General features: G+C 36.0%; 1 protein-coding gene across 6 annotated transcripts in view; it reads right to left on the reverse strand.

Moving 5' to 3' along the window:
* The window catches only part of DACH1 (dachshund family transcription factor 1), a 370,281-nt gene that overhangs the window by 16,321 nt on the left and 334,244 nt on the right, over positions 1-19,716 (reverse strand). For 2 of the 6 annotated variants that reach the window (XM_009937957.2, XM_075422854.1), the window contains one exon: positions 16,136-16,201. The exons of the other annotated variants lie outside the window; for them this stretch is intronic. In XM_009937957.2, the coding sequence (XP_009936259.2) occupies positions 16,179-16,201 (23 nt within the window). In that variant the 3' untranslated portion in view covers positions 16,136-16,178. The remainder of the gene's footprint in view (positions 1-16,135; positions 16,202-19,716) is intronic. 6 annotated transcript variants of the gene reach the window in all.

The following is a 19,716-nucleotide window of genomic DNA, read 5'->3' on the forward strand; positions in this document are numbered from 1 at the left end:
TTAATAACATAACTGAACTTCTACTGTGCCTTTCATCCAAGATCTAGAATACTTTACAAACATTAATTAAGTTTCACAACACCCTTGTGAGATACCAAAGCATCGGTGCTGCCATCAAGAAATCAGTAGATAAAGCCTGCATAAAGACTTGGTTCTGGCTTAAGGCATTGGTTAAAAATGCACTGAAGCATGCAAAATGAGCTATTTCTTTACCATATCATCCAACAGCGAAGCATCAGACCTAAAGCATATAAGCAACACAAACAAATGCTACCATTTTAATTGTGAAATTGGTATTATCCACTTGATTCTTTGTTTACTGCAAAATGTGAAATGAGCAAAAACAGTGACTCCTCAGCATATACTTCTTTTGCTGCATCAGATGCTACATTTTTCCTTTGCGATTAGACTATCTTGGAGTATAATTAAAACCTCTGCTATAAAATGAATTTATTGAATGGAAAAAAAATTTCCATAAAGCACAGCAAAACCAAACACAGCCCCCCCCCAATTACTTTTGCACCTCCAGAAACTCTTCAGCTTTTCTGCTGTTTGACTGACTTTACTAAATTTGTTTGTAGATGTCTACAGCAGGGTACTCTAGTTATATTCCTTCCATAGACAAAGGAGAAATAGACACCTACTTTACGCTTCATCAGGTTAATCCCACCCCATGTCTTGTTTGCAAGCAAAACTAAATTTAAATGGAGAAACATTTACTACTTGTCCATTACAAATTATAACGAGACAGTAATACAGTTAGAGTAATACAATGCAACTATAGTAGTAATACAAAGCCATTTTCCCTTTCAGAGTTCTGTGATACTTCATCTACCTCTTTTTCTACCTCCTGATTTATGTCCACTTTTGTTCTTATTTCAGAGTTTTTGGAATGCTTCTTTAGACTCTTTTCATGACTTCTGCTTCCTACGGTAGCATCAAATTGAAATAAATGCTGCAGAGCTTCAGGATTAATGCAGAATTCAAGTTATCCATTCTACATTTGAGGGCCACACTTTATGCAACTTTCAGAACTGTACAGTATGGAAACATTACAGAATTATACCAAGCAGAGAAGGAATTGTCAGGCGTGGGTATTTTTCTAGAAGTGATGCACAATTACTCATTGCCAACATCAGCAGTTACAAGAAGTGACTGAAACGCAGCTGCTCGTAGTGTGTTTACTGTCACAAGTGATGCTGGAATTCTGAGGCAAGGAAGAAGGAAAATACACAACAGACGAGCTTCATACATTAACTTCAGACACCTGCACTGTAGATGGCTGTGTCTGAGTCAGTTTTGTAGACTCCCTTTGTAATAAATGAAGAAACTTGGAAGGTATGAATCATTTTCTTCAAAGACAGAGATGCGTCTATTACTCTTCATTGACTTTAATAGGAGTCCAGCCAAATAGCTCAGATAAAGATATCTACCCCACAAATGTGTGAAGTGAAACATATCCCCCCACACTGATATTGTTTGGGTATTTTATAGATAATTACATTGCCTCAGCAGCTATTCCAGTAGTTCCACACCTTCATAATACACAGCAATATCTATACTGCCATTATGGTATCAGCAAAGTTCCACTCTATCTTATCAGTTGAAAAAATTATAGGATAATGTAATAAAGAATATATGACTCTATACAAACTTGATAGCTTAAATCTCCTGTTGCTTAAATTCTTCTACACAATGAATGCTGTATCTTAAAGCACTCTTAAACAACTCCTACTATTCTATCTCTGCAGGGCTGGCTTTCCAAGCTATTGCACATCTAAAATGAATTCCAACAAATCAACGTGTTTATAAACTTCTGTGCAAGGATTTAAGCATATGCAGGCATACTGAAAAAGAGTACAAATCCCATTGTGCTGTTTTGTTGTGCAAATACAGCTTCTTTGTATTCTAAATTCCCAATCATTTTCCTGTTTCAAGTATACTTTTATTATTACAATAATATTGCACTTAACCTTGGAAAAAATGAACCTCCATTTCACAAATCTTACTATGCACGGTGTTAACATTCTGTATAGAAGCTATTTTATTTTAGCCATGCTTTGCTATTCTTTCTCCGCAGATACTATTTCCAACAGTATTAAGCAGCTGACACACTACCTTTGGATTCTAGGTGGTTTCCTTTTTAAGTAATAGCCTTCACCTCTTTCCTCGAAAAACTAATCATCGTCCTCTTACACCTATTCTTTTTACTGAAATAGCTTTCTGCAAAGTACTTCATTTCTTTTCACGTTCCTCACACTTCCATATTCACATTTTGTACAAACCTTTAATCTTGATTTTTTTGCACTGCATATTCTCATTCTGGATGTCTAGCTGTTTTGGATACTGTTTCAAAGTTGCTGATCACTGCAACCTGTCATTTAACTAGGTCCTCTGCCACTACCGTCCTTCATAACTGTTACTGTCATCAGTCTTACTCCAGGTTCAATCATTAAATGTCAGGCAGTAACTCACAAACTGATTTTCCTCAGCTGTTAGTCTAGTAGAGTATAAACTAATGCCATATCATGTACAAACTCCTGGAGTACTTTAAATTTAACCTACGATGTTAGTCTCTTTTTCTATACATAATATCTGTTCTATAAAAGCTGTTATGTATCACAAATTGACAATAATAAAAAATACCAAAATGTTTACCGTGTCATCTCTACTTGCAAAATAAAAAAAAAAATTATCATCAATTAACATGAAATTGAAGTAAGTTAAAACCCCTTGAAAACTTTTGGTAGAGTAAATAGGGTGTTGCCGTAGTCAAAATGACACAGAATGTGCAATAATGTGTTTGTTTTTCAGATACTGTAGGTCTAAAGAGATTTTTTTGTATACTTCAATTATAAAAACATTTAAAACATACAAACTTGTGCAATTTTTATTTTAATGAAGATGAGAAGTTCATTAACGAAGATAAATATTTCATTAGATGTTAAATAAAACAAAGAGATTTTTTGGCTTCTCTCAGCACAAAATTCCTTTGAAAGATTAATTAATACATGCAAATTATGCAAATTAGACCCATGCAAATATTTTATGAAGACAATTAAGGGAACCATTAATTACTGCTTTTTTTGCTTCAGTGAGATTCATTCATTTAATTTTAATTTCACTTTAACTGTTTTGATGTATAATCTTGCAGCTAAGAACTTTATCTTTCCTAGTGGGTCACTTAAACTTATAAATTTCATCAAGTGAGCAGCAACAGAAATCTGTAAAGATATTCTCTGGGCTATGTTTAGTATCAAGAGAAATTTTTGACACAATGCACTCCTAGAAACTGCAAAACTGGAAGGGAATGTGAGCTCATTCTTGGACAAGGTTCAACTGCTGGAAAAGCAATTAATTTGCTTTGGCTGTGCTAATATAGGGGAATTAGAAAGTGTGACACAAGACAAATAGAAATAATTAGTTCTCCAAAATGATGTTCTCATTAATATGGTTTGAACAGTAGAAATAAAAAACATTATTGTGGCTTGTCTGCATTCTGTCCCTAGCCACAGGAGGTAGAAAAATGCAAGATACAACATTTTTTCACCTTTGTAGTTTGTACATTTGGCATTTATTTTTAATTTTTATTGTACGTTTTAAGAAAAGCAAATTGTGGGCCTGATCCTGTTACCTAATACCTACTGCACTTGCATAAAGCATGAGGGATCCCTAGGTTCCTAGACTGTTTTACACCTGTGAAAATAAGAAACTATAAATATAACTGACTAGGCTTTTCACAACAATACACTCAAGTTCCTAAATTGAAACTTCAATTTCACTACCTTTCATTTAAATCATATCTTATGATATACACTACACAAGGTATAATATGTTTATTCTGTAGCGTAAGCTGCTATAGCAAAAGATTGCTTTGTCCAAAGAGTTTATGACATCCTCTCCAAATCTGGTAACATAAAAAAAGTTTTCTTCTTCCATAACAGGCAAACACATACAAATGCATGCATTTGAAAAAGTATCTAGAGACACATTTTCAGTTGCTCTTACTCTTAACACTTATAGCAGTACAAACCAGTTTTCTACAAGTGGTGGAAATCACTAGCTGGTACTCTTCACAAAAACAGGCTGCTAGAAGGCTGTGGAGAATCTTTGCTCACTTACACTCTAAATTGCTTAGCTTTGGTAAGGTAATGTAGCATTATGTGGCCCCCTCAAAACATCAAACTCTTTTTTCCCCTCTGTAGGTGATATGCCTTCCAGCTGTTTATCAGGTTCCAACTGGAGGTACCTCCCTTTGAAAGTTTTACTCTGTACATACCTTTTATCTTGAATCAGTATTAAAGTGCAGTGATTTGATTTAATTTATTGATTATTTCAGTTACGTGGCAAATCTACAGCATCTGACAGAAATTGAGATTTTCTCTTTAAACACACGGGGAGAGAAAATGTGGCCATGCAAAGCTTGACATTTTTTGCTAGATGATTACTACCATTAAGAAAATTTGCAAGTGCAATTACCACAGAGGTTTACCAAGAATACCCAAGAAAATGTCTAGAACTCACATTGTAATAATTCTGTACAAACAGCATCCTGTCTTCAGGACATTGTTGACAGAGAAAATGTAATGAAGGACTTTAACTTGAAGTTAAAACCTATGAAACTTCCCTATTCTTTTAATAGTCATTTGTTCTTTAACAACATGGATGTATTCCTTCCATGTTCCTAACTTGGTAAGAATGTGTCAGTTAAACACATGGATGAATGACCATAATATTTGCAAAACGATGGGAAGTACCTTCTTCCCTGACCATCAATTCTGTGGCTAGTCAGCTTTTTTTGCAAACGTTTATAGCCAAATCTAAGAACTAGCACTTCATACCCTACCTCCTGGACTTTTCTAGACTAGCCTTTGATAAAAGATTTTTGATATTCAAATACTGTTCTCCTTTTGTTAGGATCTTCTTCTTCGCCATCTGCAGGGCTCAATGCTCTCTTTTCGGCTTCTTCCTTAACTTTTGGTTTCAGTTTCTCAGGGCTGCGATCTTCCTCCCATTTTCTCCCTCTCCGTGCTTCACGTCTGAGTAGTCTAATCCACAAACAGAAATTCAGCCACCATATCCATGTTGACAATTGACATAGCCCTTTGTACTCCAGGTCTATTCCGTTCTGTCTGACCTAAAACTTCAGCCTTCTTTTCTGACTCTGTGTGAATGTTTAGCCGCTCTGACAATCTCAGGTTGCAAAAACAGAACTGTTAATTAACAGAACCCCTTCAGATTCTTCCCCCTCTTCCCCACTACTACTCCTCTCCGTCACTATGAACCATCCTTTTCATCTTGTGTGTCAGTGAAGTTCAAAATCAAGGTATCCTGTTTGTTACTTCTGACTCTTCATTACAACATAGTTTCTGTATTTCTTCTCATAAAAAGTCTCTGTGCCTCATTTTCCTATCCCTCTCTCTAGCTGTAAATTCATATGCTGTTTCTCCTCTTGTCTTACCTACTAAAGCTTACTTCTGTCTGAGCTGTATAAACAAATTTATATGGCAAAAATATTTTCCTCGTCTGCTTCTTTGAATTGTCACTCCTTTCTAATTCCTTCACCGGCTCTTCTCTTTTAATAACTGGAAACCCAGTACTTGAAAGGTTTTGCCTTACCCTTCACCTTGTGCGTTAATCCTTATCAAAATGCTTCAAACTGGAGTGATGCTTCTAAACAAGCATCCTCATAGTTTTTTCGCCTATTGTTCTCCACAGTTAAGACAACCCTGATGTAATGTTCACAAGACTAACTCACTACAATCCTTCAAGCTTCAAACCCGGATTTGTAAGTGAGTCTGACAGCAAGACCTGAGATCACGAATGGTACCTGAATCCAGAATAAGATCAGGAATACGGGTTTGTAAACAAATATAACTTCCCACATAAACCTAAGAAGTCAGGTACCAGCACAGTCACTAACATCTCATAGTCATCATCTCACCTCAAAAAATATTTGTCTAAAGCTTTAAGAGAAATGACGTTACTTGGCTATATTCCTTTACTAATTTTACCTTGGTCATGAATGGGGACAGTAATTTCAAGTGTATGGTGGGGGATATAGGTAGGAATGATCATATAGAAAGATTTAATGAATACTACTTCACCACTGCTGGTGTAAGATGGGTTCACCTCATAGAAGAAATTCACTGAATATTCTTCCATGTAAATGACTGGCAATTCCTTTGCTTTTTGCTGTTCTCATAGCATACATGGGGACAGATGTGCACTTGACTACTCAGGTTTAATTAAATGTCACACCTTCTTCATGTTTTTTGACCAAAACATCAAAAGGAAAGCATGTAGTAATACATGCATGTTTAGTCTTCAGCTCCTGAAGTACAGAAAGCTCATACTGGTTTATCTTCACTTCTATGAGCAGAAAAGTATAGCAGGTATTGAGCCTGTCTGTATACCAGGAAGCTGAAGAAAGAAATTCAATGGAGCTTTGGGGTTAGGAAGCTGGGAGAACCTACATAAATTAAATAATCCATTCCCTATTACTTCTCTAGCTTCAAATATTTTAAATGTCATTATGCAAGGTATTTTAACCAAACTGGTTTTGATTATGTGTAGGTAACAGAATCTAGAGTTTATGTCAGGTCTTTTTTACAAAAGCTGAACACATAGGGTCAACTTGATATGTGAAGGGTAATCATATAAAATCAAGTAATAATCAAATAATGTTAGGCAGCATACGTTGTTGTATTTTCAAAGCTGTGTGTAACAAAGACTTGAAAAGACTTATACCAGGTGCACTTTGTCATTACCCTGATATTCACAGAGGTTAGCCATCAGTCAGAGTGAGTGCAGAGCAAGCACAGATGATGTGTTACACGTATTCTGTTAGCTTGAAGTTTTGGGACATAAATCCTACCACCAATATTCAAGTGGGTAAATTCCATCTAGTTTTCCACATGTCTGTACAATGAGAGAGTATGAAGGAACATATAAAAGGGAGGACAAAAACATGAAGGGCAGAATGAAAATTTTAGCTCTTGCAAGATTTAAATTCAGTCTCTGATCTACCACAGATTTCTGACATATCCGTGATCAAGCTCCTTAGCCCCTCTATGATATAAAGATAATTGCTTTGTTCTGCATCACAGGAGTATTTCCTGATGTGAAGATTAAATCCATTAAAGACTGCAAAGTTGTTCAGATATTACAATGGTAACATTTCTACTAGCTTTCCAGTTAGTCCTGACATAGCTCAAAACAATTTATCTGAGACAGACCACAAGGCTGAAAACTGGAATAAATTACATAAATAAATAAATAAATGTCTGTTTACTAAAACTCACTTTCATGCAGAAACTTTCTAATAGATAAAAGTATCTTCCAAAAACAAATAACAGCAATTTAAGATACTATTTTTGGACCAGCTAATTTTTGCAGATTTATGAAATTAGTGTTTTCTCATGAATAATCTGTCCTTAAACAGTTTCTCAAACCTATTATCCACAGACACGCTTTCCTTCAGCTAGATGTCTGATTTTGTCTTCTGTTTTGAAACACGTATTTATACTAGCAATTGGAAAAAATTATACACTCTTAATAAATTAATTCTCTTGAACATCTGCAAAAGACCAACTTTACTTCTTTAGCTATTTCTTCATATGATTACTATTGCAAGCTTCACGATGAAATTAAATGTTTTCTTTTAAACCAAGAAAAGGAAGCAGCTATGGAAAGATTTTAATGTTGAATACAGAGATAGAAAGCAAAGATGTTTCAAAGAACAGAGAAAGTACAAGAATACTCTAAGGCATATTAACAAATTTCTGGACTGGTGTATCCAGGGCCAGCTATCTAGTTGGCCAAAGGGCTTCTATCTGAGTCAAATATGGTAAAAAATACCAGATCTTTTTGAAAGGCAGTGAGTTTGGGCTTCTTTAAAAAAAAACAAACAAAACTAACCACAACTTTTTGTTCTACATCTCACATTCTCTTATGTCAGCCAAATGCTATGTAAACTACAAGCTAGTTCACAGATAACAGGAGAGCAAGATCTAAAGAAATTATCCCACAAATGTTTTTGTATTTCTACTAAAAATGCTAGAAGAGTGGCACAGAACTTCTCTTTGGAATTAATGTAGTAATAAATATATTTTTATTTAATATATATAATAAGCTATAAATTTCCATCTAATATAACCCAAGGCAAGAGTGTGACCTGTTCAAAGGTGTTCTAAATAAGCAAAAAAGGCTTGATTCAACGTCTGGTATGATTTGAGTCAGCCTTACATATCCTGCGTGATTTCCACCTGCTGCTTCAGAAAGGCCTGGATCTTTCACAGGTATGATTAACCCTATGCAGACGACTCAGATGCCCTGGAGCATTTCAAGTGGCACTAATCATCTGCTAGTGGACAACCAAATCACTTTTTGAACTACGATTAAGGAATTAATGTTAAGATAAGAATATCTTAACTTCTCTCTAAAAACCTCTTTTCAGAGTCTCAGACATGCAGGGATGAGATGGGAAACTGATGATGACTTTCCTTGGTACATTAGCTCACATGACTTGCTAAGAAATTTTCTTCTCTTCTTTGATGCAGGCAGTGGCTGACAGTCAAAAAGGGCCACGGAATAGGATGGCCAGTGTTCATATCAATGTTTTAAATCTGATTGAACTTGAAATTCAGGATCTGAAATCTAATCTGGATTTGATGTTTCTTTTTACCTACCCAAACTGTAGTACCTTTTAGGAAGGAAACCTGGATCTCCTTGTCTAATAGATTACCTCCTGTGTGTGCTAAGTGGATAAGTAACTTACCAGCTACTAGTCGTTCTATAAGCAAAGTGCTGTTAGCAGAACTGAAAATTACTACTGTTGCTTTGGCCTGAGAGTTGTCTCCCTCATGCTTCACATGGGAAGCGCAAATATTAGAAAAATCTTATATCATTAAATATTTTGAGGTCTGCTGACGGTGAAGTCTTAATGATTTCATAGAAGACTGCAACACTAATATTGACAGATGAATTTCCTTTATAAAGGGATGATACACAAACATCAGACATTTTTTAAGCTCTACAGTGGTTGAAAAACCAAATGCCAAGAAACAATCTTCTTCATGACACGTTACAGCTGACATGATGGCACTTTCCAGCACTTAGATAAGAAGAAGTAAATGTAGAGGTGAAAAAAAGAGAAAAAGAGACAGCTCTCTACACAGTGTAGAGACAAACACTGATGAACACCTTACAGTCAGCAGATCTAGCTCCCCAACCAACCTAGAGAGGCACAGGATTATAGGTCAGTTGTGAATGAACTAGAAATCCACTTTGTCTCTATCTGTTTCCTGATAGGCTATAGAAACACCATTTCACTGAAAAGATGTTGTTGTTGTTGTTTTAATCAATTTTTCATCCTGGTTTAAATAATAGCGTCTTCTAGTTCTTTCTCTAGAATGGAAAAAGTGATTTGTTTTTCAGCTGATGAGACTGTGCTAGAAATGGGTGGTTTCAGTTACCTTCTGAGGGAGAAGATGAAGTGAACAGAGTAATTATGGGAAACACGAATAGGTAGGACAGTGGCTTGCAGTGTCGATCTTTCCCAGGCAGCAAGACAACTGGGGTTACCTCGGAAGTCTATTAGGTAAGAATTCATCCATCCTATCCTTCCCTCTCTGAATAACATGAATATGGAGGACGGAGGGAGTAAGAGATGAATGAAAATGAAACAAGTCAAAACAATTCTATATAAAGTCTTAATAGCCTCTTTGGTGCACAATGTGTTTTATTTAATATTCTTATTGTCCTGAATTTTCCCACTTGACTCTGTTCATGTTTAGTCATTAATTTTACACATAGCTGCTTTAACAGTGCACTGAAGTACCATGTTGGAAGAAAGCCTCTGATTGATTAATCATTTATCTCAGTAGAAAAGCCATGAACATATTTGATTTCCAGCAGTTCTGTATATATACAGCTATAAAATGAGATGTAAATTGCAAAAGATAGCAATTTCAAAGAAAATGTGAAAAAGTTTATATAAGAGTACGAGTGCTGGATGAGAAGGCTCTATGAGAATACTTTACAAAATATATGTAATTGTTTATTAACTCTATGACCTTCCTTTGCTTTTTGGGTGATAGATAACAGGATCATGTACCTCAGAGTTTAAAGGTGTAACTAACAATGACCTATGAACACTGAAACAATCGTCTACTTATAGGTTACTGCCTGCAATCAATACCACCTTCTGTTTAAGTTAATCAATGTTGTTTTTAATTGATTAGCTTGGGTTGAAAACCTGCCAAAGTGCTGGAATCCTGGGCAGGGGGATAGGGAACACAGTTATTACTGTTTTGTTTCCATGCATTGTAAGATAATTTCAGTACCAATTCATGGTCAAGGAAATATGAAGCAAAATAAATCTCTATTTTATGTTTCCTCATTGAGTATTCAGATTTCAACAGTAAAGACAGACAAACTAGCAAGAGATGTCATAAAAGTCTAATGTACAATCTAGGTCAAAAAAATGAACTATACCGGATTGTCTGCCAAGCCAAAAAGTCAGTAAAATAAATGTCTTTAAAACTTGTGAGCTGGTAAAGCTAGTATGAGGGGAACAATTCAAATTCTTAGGGGTAATAAAATAAAACATTTAAATTAGCGTAGAGGGCGAGAGCCCCAGCTCTTTCTAAAAGGTATAAAAATTAGAGAACCTATTTGCAGAGATATACCTTCCACAACAGTAATGAAATTCAAGGTGGTGCACAGAGATTAATGTTGTTATTTATTATTATGTATATAATTTCATTGAAGTGCATGGCACTGTACAGATGAATAATAAGTGCATGACCCTGACATTAATACAAGGCGTTACACGCTGCAGTCAAAAAGCAGCTGAAGTTTAAGGCTCTAATCAGAAGGAAATGAAGCATTGTAAGTATGTGTTACTGCAAATAGAACAATGTTTAACCAGCAAATATTTTAGGAAGACTGAGCAAAAATAAAATAGAATTGGGTGGACTAACCAAAGGGAGTTAGTAAAGCAGCTCCACTAAATGTCACTGAGGGTTAGACACAACTTCGAACAGTTTCTCCCCTTTAACACCACCACTAAATCTGAAAATATGTTTTTTTGAGCATAAGAAAGAGAAAAGCAGTGCAGAAACACTACCCTTCAGCTTCTAAAATTGAACAGTGCATGTGAATACATTTTCATCAATGCATCAATTTGTTTGAGAAACTCTGGCATGCAGAGAAGGATCAATAACAAGACAGCAGACATCACTCCCTAGTGGGTCACTACAACAGCTTTGCTCCATTCTGTTGTCTTTTTCACACTTTTCTGGTAGCTCAGTTCACTACTGTTACCTAGAGGTGCTAGAATAACCCTAAGGAGGGCAGTCACATTAGAGATGGTCCTGTCTTGCATCTGCAGTTAACCAAAGCTGTAGAGACTGAAACCAGTTGCCTTGCTGAAATTCAGAAATCTTCAAAATGGAAAACTTAAGGAAGAAACCTGATAATCAGACAGGTAGAAAGAAAGATGCAAAGTCTATCTCTCAGATTGCTGAAAGTCACACTCTCACAAGACACGGTACTTCACAAACATGGACAGACCTTCTTACTGTTTGCTGACTGCTAAGCTGAAAAGGGACTTTTTCTTGACAAATTAAATGGAAATTCTTAGGTTTGTTTTTTAAAAAAATCTGGCCTAATGGAATAACAGGCTAAGTGGCCTAAAAATAACAGAAAAGTTCATCTCCAAAAAACCCCAGTCCACTGTTTTGTCCTTGCTGCTTCACAGAACCTTTTTATATTACTGTGGGTCTAGAATAGTCAGCTGTTTGTTTCCATAAACAGCCTAGCTAAGTAGCAGATGTTTCCTTGGGCAGTTGTTCAATATACCTAGAAAAAAAAAATCCCTTTGCCTTCCAGGCTTCTGACAGCTTTGTTTCCAGCTCCTGACTTCTTTTCCCTGCTGAAATGCTCAACCTTTATAGCAGGCCTGCGCAACAGGTGGGCCGTGGGTCTCTTGCAGCTTGAAAAACCATTTGTTTGGCCCATCAGCTGCTGAGAAGCATCATGTACTGTTTGATTTGCCCAGCTGCCAAGAGGCAGCAACAAGATGTCCAGCAGAAAACGCATTATCTCATAGCTTGCCACTGATCTCTCAGAATGCATGTATCTCCTAGTCAGCCACCTGGTCAACCAGCAGACACATAGCTCCACATCATACACACGCACCGAGCTGCCCGTCAAAGAAGTGGCACAACAAGAAAGATTTGGGATATTCAGAAGTAGTATTTGGCAGGGGTGGAGGTTGAAACAGAGGTGGAAGGAAAATGGGAAAGCAACAATACAAGAGAAACTGAAACAGTGTTGAAATGGGTTGGCAGAGAAGGAATGTCACACGGGAAAGCGAAAATGTATTTTCACTCTGAAAATGACCTGATAAATCCATTTGAGAATCTTGGCTCAATATTAACTCAAGCACCTTTCTGCTCGAAGTCCCATGCAATAACAAATGAGTAACAAATCCATAGTACTTACTAAGCAACAATGAAAATGGAATAACTGATGAGCAAGTGTCAATTGAACAAAAATGCAGAATTTACAAGTTGATATATATATATATGTATTTTTACAATTTCTAAGATGTTTTAATGAGAAAAAAAAGCAAGAAAAAAATTGGTAAAAGGTATAAAGAATCAGGTGCTTTTCTTTTCTTGGATTTAATCAGTTAATACTGTAGAGAATGTATGACCATCAGTTTACATGGCATTATACAGATGAATGACCTCATCTTTGAGGAAATATGGGAGCAAATGGAATAGCTTTTGATTAAGGGGAAGGGGGACACAGAGAGGAACACACAGAAATAGAAAGATAGGAGATAGAAGCCCTGGAAGAAAGATGCAATTATTTGAAGGGACTCAATGGGAGGATAATGGATATAAAAAATGGACTTGATGCTGGTGATCACAGTCAATATTATAGGTGAAATAAATGAAGGAAAGATGAAAGAAAATACGTTTTAGTTAAATGTACTGCAAAGAGAACTGACGTCCCCAGAAAAGAAATAGATGTCCTGACATTTGAGGATAATGAAAAGTATTTTTAAAAAATTATTAGTTAATTTGAGAGTAGTCTTGCACTGGAAAATGTGTTCTATCTATGATTAGCAGCCAACAGTAAGCTTATCTAAGTTTACAAACATAAACCTATATGAAACTTAAGATTTAGAGAAATTAGGACAGGAAGTCTGATGCAGTTAGAATTGGATATAAAGACAGAAAGTGTGACTAGGAGGAGTGACTGAGGCTGGTTAAACACACAGATAGAAGCACTGGAAGACACTGTGAAAGGGAGCTTGCAATAAGAAATGGTTGGCTGACAGTAACTGAAATCAAAATTGGAGGAGACAGTGATTTGGACCTGGTAAAGAACAGAACCCAGTGGTTGAGAATAGAATGAAAGATGGGGGACAGAATACAGACGGGGCAAGAAAGTCAGGTAAAGCAATCTGAAGTCTCTTAGAGGAAGAAATATTGACAACTAATTGGATACATGGAATACGGATAGAGCCAATATCTGGAGATGTCTGGATCTTGATTAACAAGGATATTAGGTGTAAGAAGTTAAAATTAGAGGCTGGAATTATGACTAGAGAAATAGAAACTTGTACAGAAAGGTAAGGCAGAAAAGAGGCAAGAAAGAGATTATAAAATTTGGAAATGTACATTAGGACTGATACAAAGGCCAGAAATGAGGAAGAAACAAGAACAAGAAAGCTGGATGGAGACACTGTTAACAGTGATACAGGCTGGAAGAAAAATGAAAGGAATATTCTGTGCCCAAGAGCACGAAGCGTATCCCAAGACTGTATTTATTTATCTCAGTAAGTATCTGTGAAACCCTCATAGCAAAATGGTCATTCCTTAGACCACACTATTCATAATAAAGTATTACAGTTTATCAGTTACTTTGTTAGCTTTATCACTGTGAATCTAAAAATTCAAGTCCATAAGGTTGCCAGATGTCACCTCACAGTGAAACTTCTGACTTTGTAATTCACTTGCTAAAAAGAAAATCCTAGGAAATGGTTACCTACGACATTATTCAAATGGTGAAGCAAAACACTCAACTGTCAGGAAATGTCAAAATTAAGATTTAACATATGAAAGAAATTGAGATAATCATTCACACCTCTTCTGTAAAGCATGTCTAATGATGAAAGTATTATATATAAACCAGATATTATATAAAGTGTGAGAACACACTGAAGATAAAAAAGTATTAGATAGATATCCATTTACTCAACTACATCCTTGTCCCCTGCACTGAATGAGACAGGGTATTGTGAAAAATACAGTATCAAATCATATAATTAAAGATGATATCATGATACATACACAAAGACAGTTGAACAAAGGTGCGGAAGACAACCTTAATTCTACCATTTCCTAATTTTGGAATGCTTGACTTTACAGCCTTGATAATGGCTTTTTACAATAAAGTTTTTGGTCTCATAAGAAATATCATCACATATTTTCACATGCTTTTGTCCAAGATTTATACATCAGAAATGGAATGGCGCGCACAAGCTTCACAGAACCACCAAAATTTCCTTTTCAAGGTGGAAGTCCTTCAGATAGCTATCTTTCAAACACAAATACAGCATGAAAGAATCAAGGACTATCGCTTGCTGAGATTATTACACTGACTTCATTTGTTGAAAAATAGATTAAACAAGTTTAAAGCAACACAGAAAACAGTTTAGGTTAGGTTTTCAGGCAAATGACTGAAGCTGTATCTAAGCATTTTTTATTAATGTGGAGGGCAACTGCAAGGCAGCTTTCCTCTAGTACTTGGGCAGCAAAATGCACACGCTAGGTTCTTGATATGGGCAAAGTTAAATCAATTTCTTTCTCATTCTTACTCAGTAGCCTTCAAAGGCCTTACACATAACTTCATACATGACTATGCAGTCATTGTGGTGAGTTGCAGTTGCTTTCTTTCTCTATTCCTGGATCTGCTCAACATCTCCATTTCCTGCCTTGTTCTTTCTGGGAGGGAAAAAGACAGAAGGCCTTGGAAGCCTTTACGTACATGGTAGCTGAGTGGCTCTTTTTCTTACATCAGGAAAGCATAGTCTGAGGCCATGTAGCATTACACTTAACTGCGTTGTTAATATGAGCCTACAGAAGAGGTGAAGAACCAGAAAAAGGTGCGAAGAAACTGTGGGAAAGGGCTTAGAAAGAATAAGTTCATTTTGCTAGGGGAGAGGGAGAGTAAAATAACAGACTCACTAGGAGAAAGGCTGATAATGTGGTAGAAGAAAAAGAAATATTTGCAGCAGAATAAGGAACTGAGGTATGAAATTCTGATTGACAGACAAAAGGAACAAAATTTGTGCTAGAGCAGAATGCGTAGTTGAGGAAGAATTGGCTGCAAGAGTGGAGCAGGACAGGAAAAATTTGAGGAAAGGCAAACAAACAGGTATTTGGGAAAGAAAAAAAGATAGGCTTGAGAATTCAGGGGAACTGAACAGGGTGAGAAGAGTGTTGGCAGAAAATGATGGAGCTGGTTTCAGAAGCAGCTGGAATGATGGCACGTAGAAATTTGAAATTAATCGGAAGAAAGTAGAAAAGGTACAGGCTGAGGCAATTGCTAGAAAATAGGAAAGAAATGGAGAAGACAAACAAAATAGAAGCCTGAGAGAGAGAAAATTTGGTTAAGCTTCCTGTTTGTATCAGGATAGCTTTGGGAGAAAAGCACAAAACAAATTGGGAGCTATTTGGGAAAAGGAAGACATGACAGGGACACCATGTGAAAAGAAGGGTCAATGGGGAAGACAGTGCAGAAGCAGATCATTTTTAGAGGAGTTTAGATAATGGGTAAAGGGAGTGGTGTTTAAATGAAATGAAGATGAATGCACAGGACTTGGGAGGGAAACCACTGGGAGACAGAAAATTAGGAATGTGGGATTTATAGAAGAAAAGAAAAATTAATAACGGAGGCAGAGACAAATACATGGTAAGTAACCAGATGAGGAAGAAAAAGTCAATGGAAATAAGAAAGTAAGAGCGGCAGTAAATGTCATTGTTCTAGTGCTTAGTAAGAGGTCTGGTAACAAAACAATATATAAAAGTCAAACATTATCTTTGTATGGTACCTTTTGTGTGGGATGAGGGGGTCTTGGGAAACCGGATTGGGAGCTAGGCATAGGCATCTAGTGAACCTACAATGTGTATGGAGAAGAGGATATCTGCTTTATTATTACTTTAAACAGAAGCAAGAAAGAAAACATTTAAAACCAGTGTCTACACCAGTTCCTAAGAACTTAGTATCTGTATCTGTTAAAAAATATGAGACTCATAATTGGGTTATTTATTATAATTATTTGTTAGCATTTTATGGGTATTCCAGCAAACTGTTATCTACCCAATATTTAAAAAAACCCAAACCCAACCCTAAAATTTCCTATATTGCTCCTTTTTATAGTCTCATATTCAAATTTTTCTTATTATCTCTTACAAAAGACTTTACATGAACTAAAAGTCAATCTGAACGACTGCTACATGATGAAAAATAGAACAGAAAATACCCCCTTATTGACAAATGCAATTATCTTTTACGCTTACATTAGTCCTATTCCTTACTCATCAAAGTGATAGTTAAAAATATCAACATTAAATATAACTTCAAGTTGACAAGTATCCTTATATTTATAATACACAGTAGGAAAAATCTTTATTTTTAATTAACATTTCCTTGCATAGTATTTTCTTAAATGCTGAAATTACAGTTGGTATTTCAATTATTTCACTTCCCCACAGAACGCTGCAGCTTTCCTACTTTTGTTTGCTTAGTTATAGAACTGCATAGCCTGCTTAATACAGTAAGCTGAAAAAAAAATAATGATTGTGGATAAAGAGACTTATTACCCCAGACATGCTTTGATACCGAGATACAGATATATTTTTGAGAGGAATAAGAAAGGCATAAGTATTTCCCTAGTAAGTATTTTTTCCCAGAACCTGAAACATGAAAGAGATAGTATTACATTCTTTATTATGGAATATATTATATATTCTATATAATAATTCTTCTACAGTGCATACTAGAGTATACAAAATATCCTTTACAGATAAAATGTAAGGACTTAATTGAAATTTTGCAAAATTGGAAAGACATGGTCTTTGTTGCCCCATGAAATTCAAAAGAGCATTGGAAAAAATCCCATTTTCACCCATTGGAAAGCTTTTGTAGAGTTTTGCAGCTAAGTTCTCCAAGGAGCCCAGCTGTACTGAGCATGCTTTATCCTGATGCTGCAGGAATGAACCAGTTCTTTTCCTGCAAGTCTTTCTTGTCATTTCTGCAAACAACTCCCATGATACATATCGAAATAAGAACAGACTGCTCTCAGTGCTTCCCTCCCTGATATCCAGGCAGATGCAAAAGAAGAAACAGAATGTGTACTGAAAGCAGCAGGGAATGTGAGCTTGATGAGGAGGTAGGGAGAAGCAGAGAATACAGATGGAGATGTGGCACCAAACAGGAAAGGCTAGTAACGGGGAATGTCAACGCAGCTCCTGAAATGGCTGGAGAAGAGGAGGAGGCAACAGGAAGGGTCAGACAGAGACAGGGGGCTGAGGGCCACTGGGAGACAAAGAGTGTGTAATTAAAGAAATAATCAAGGTAGCATGAAGCTGGGTTGAGAATACAACGCTGGAAGAATGTCATGATAGGAAAAAAGAAACACAATGCAATGTAGAGCAAGGAAAGAATGAGATTAGTCATTGACAAAAGCTGGAATTGAAGTGAAGAAACTAGGAGGAACTGGGACAGAGACACAGGGATACGTGCTAAGGGGGACACAGAGAAAAGGGAGTTTATGGTGAAAGGGAATCCTCCTTTCAATACTGGAAGTGAACACAAAGAGTCCCAACACTTCACATTACTCATCTGTTAGTAACTATTTCTTGAACTATTTATGAAACCTGTCGCCCTATAATAGCTGATAGGGTTAGATACTGTGGTAGATCTAAAAGTTCTCAAATGTTGTATGATGATTACACTGAATATATGAAACTATAACAAATGACAACTCTATTTCTTGCTTCTTCTTTCCTTTTCCTTATAGAAACTTGGTTTAATTATATGTTAAGACTGCAAAGTAGAGACAGCAAATGTCAGAATTAAGGTTGCCTTTGCAACATGATCCAGTATCATGATCAGAACACATTACGGTCCAGTCTTCGATTAAATAATCATCTGTGAATTTTCTTTTAACCTGTACCACCTTGCACAAATGAATCAAGGAAAGGTCATCATTACTAAGAATGTTGCCTGTAAGTCCTTAATTTTATTTGTTCCAGAAATGAAAATACATGCAAATGAGTATCAGTAAGCAGAGGATAGCTAGAAAAGAATGAATAGTCATGGTTAAAAAGCTGTTCCTATGTAGTTTGGGATAAGACCTTTAGAATACATACTTCCAAAATACTCAGTAATTATGTGTTGCTCATATTAGAAATATCCAGCCTGGTATCTCAGCCCATAGGCAAAACAGAATTCAACAGGAACAGTGATTTGAATACGCCAAATACATTTGCCAAAAATGGAAAGTATCCTGAAAAATTAGGTCCTTGATACTTGAAAGTTACGCAATTTATCATCTTAATCTGTCTGTGATTCTATTTCCCAGCTTTCAAATCGGAATACTATAAACTTCGCTTCCTTGCAGGAATGCTCTGAAGATAAAGTGATTAATGTTTGCAAAAAGCTCAGGTACTGCAGTGACTAGTGTAACAGAACGGTCTCCCAAGAAATTAGAAGTCTGTCTTTGCACCAAACAAAATAACAAAATGGCTGGATTAAAACAAAATGACCTAATGACTCAGTTCTTCCTCAACGAATTAGACCAAAAGGTGCTTTGAATAAGGCATGCATTTTATGGGAAGGAAAGCAGGATTCTGGAATAACAGACCTCTGAACATGTACCCACTTCCCAGGCAACATTTAATCTGGCATACTCCAGCTTCTGAGTTCTTGACTTTGCAGACATAACTTGCTTTAAATCTAAATGTTTTTGTTTATATACACGTCTGTCTTTTGTAAGAACTTATTGCCTCTTTTGTATTTGTTTTTATGCTCAATACATTAAAAGCTTGTTGACTTTTTATTCTGTTGTTACAGCCTCCTCGTGTCACACCACTCCTTAGGAGTTGGAAAATGTGATTAAATAACACACAGATGTCAAATGATACTGTTAAGATGATTGACTTCGAAATGTAAAACAAAGGCAATTGAGAGTGATTATTGGAGTTAATGATTTTAGGCTTGCCTCTGAAAAATGCACCTTCATTTACAATTGTAAACAAATATTATTTTTACTGTTTAGCATTCATGTAGGTAGATTCAGCCTGTTGACTAGAGAAGACATTATAACATAAATACTATCTTAAAAATTTGCTCTTTACTAATATCTTGGTGTTTGCAATATATATATATACACACACATTTAGATTCACAGGGGAAGTAATAAGGCTCTCTTTAGTATTTCATGTATAAATTTACTCTGCAGATTTGTTTTATTAAAATGTGAATAATGGGATATGGTAAATGAAAAATTCAAGAAGGGAATAAACAGTTTATTTATCGCTTATGCTCAGAGTAGCTTATTGAAGTACACCTTTCAGTAACTGCCACTGAGTATTAGCTATGAAATTCTCATCATGCCTTGAACATTAC

Source organism: Opisthocomus hoazin, chromosome 1 (assembly GCF_030867145.1).
Source record: "Opisthocomus hoazin isolate bOpiHoa1 chromosome 1, bOpiHoa1.hap1, whole genome shotgun sequence".
Taxonomy (NCBI): domain Eukaryota; kingdom Metazoa; phylum Chordata; class Aves; order Opisthocomiformes; family Opisthocomidae; genus Opisthocomus; species Opisthocomus hoazin.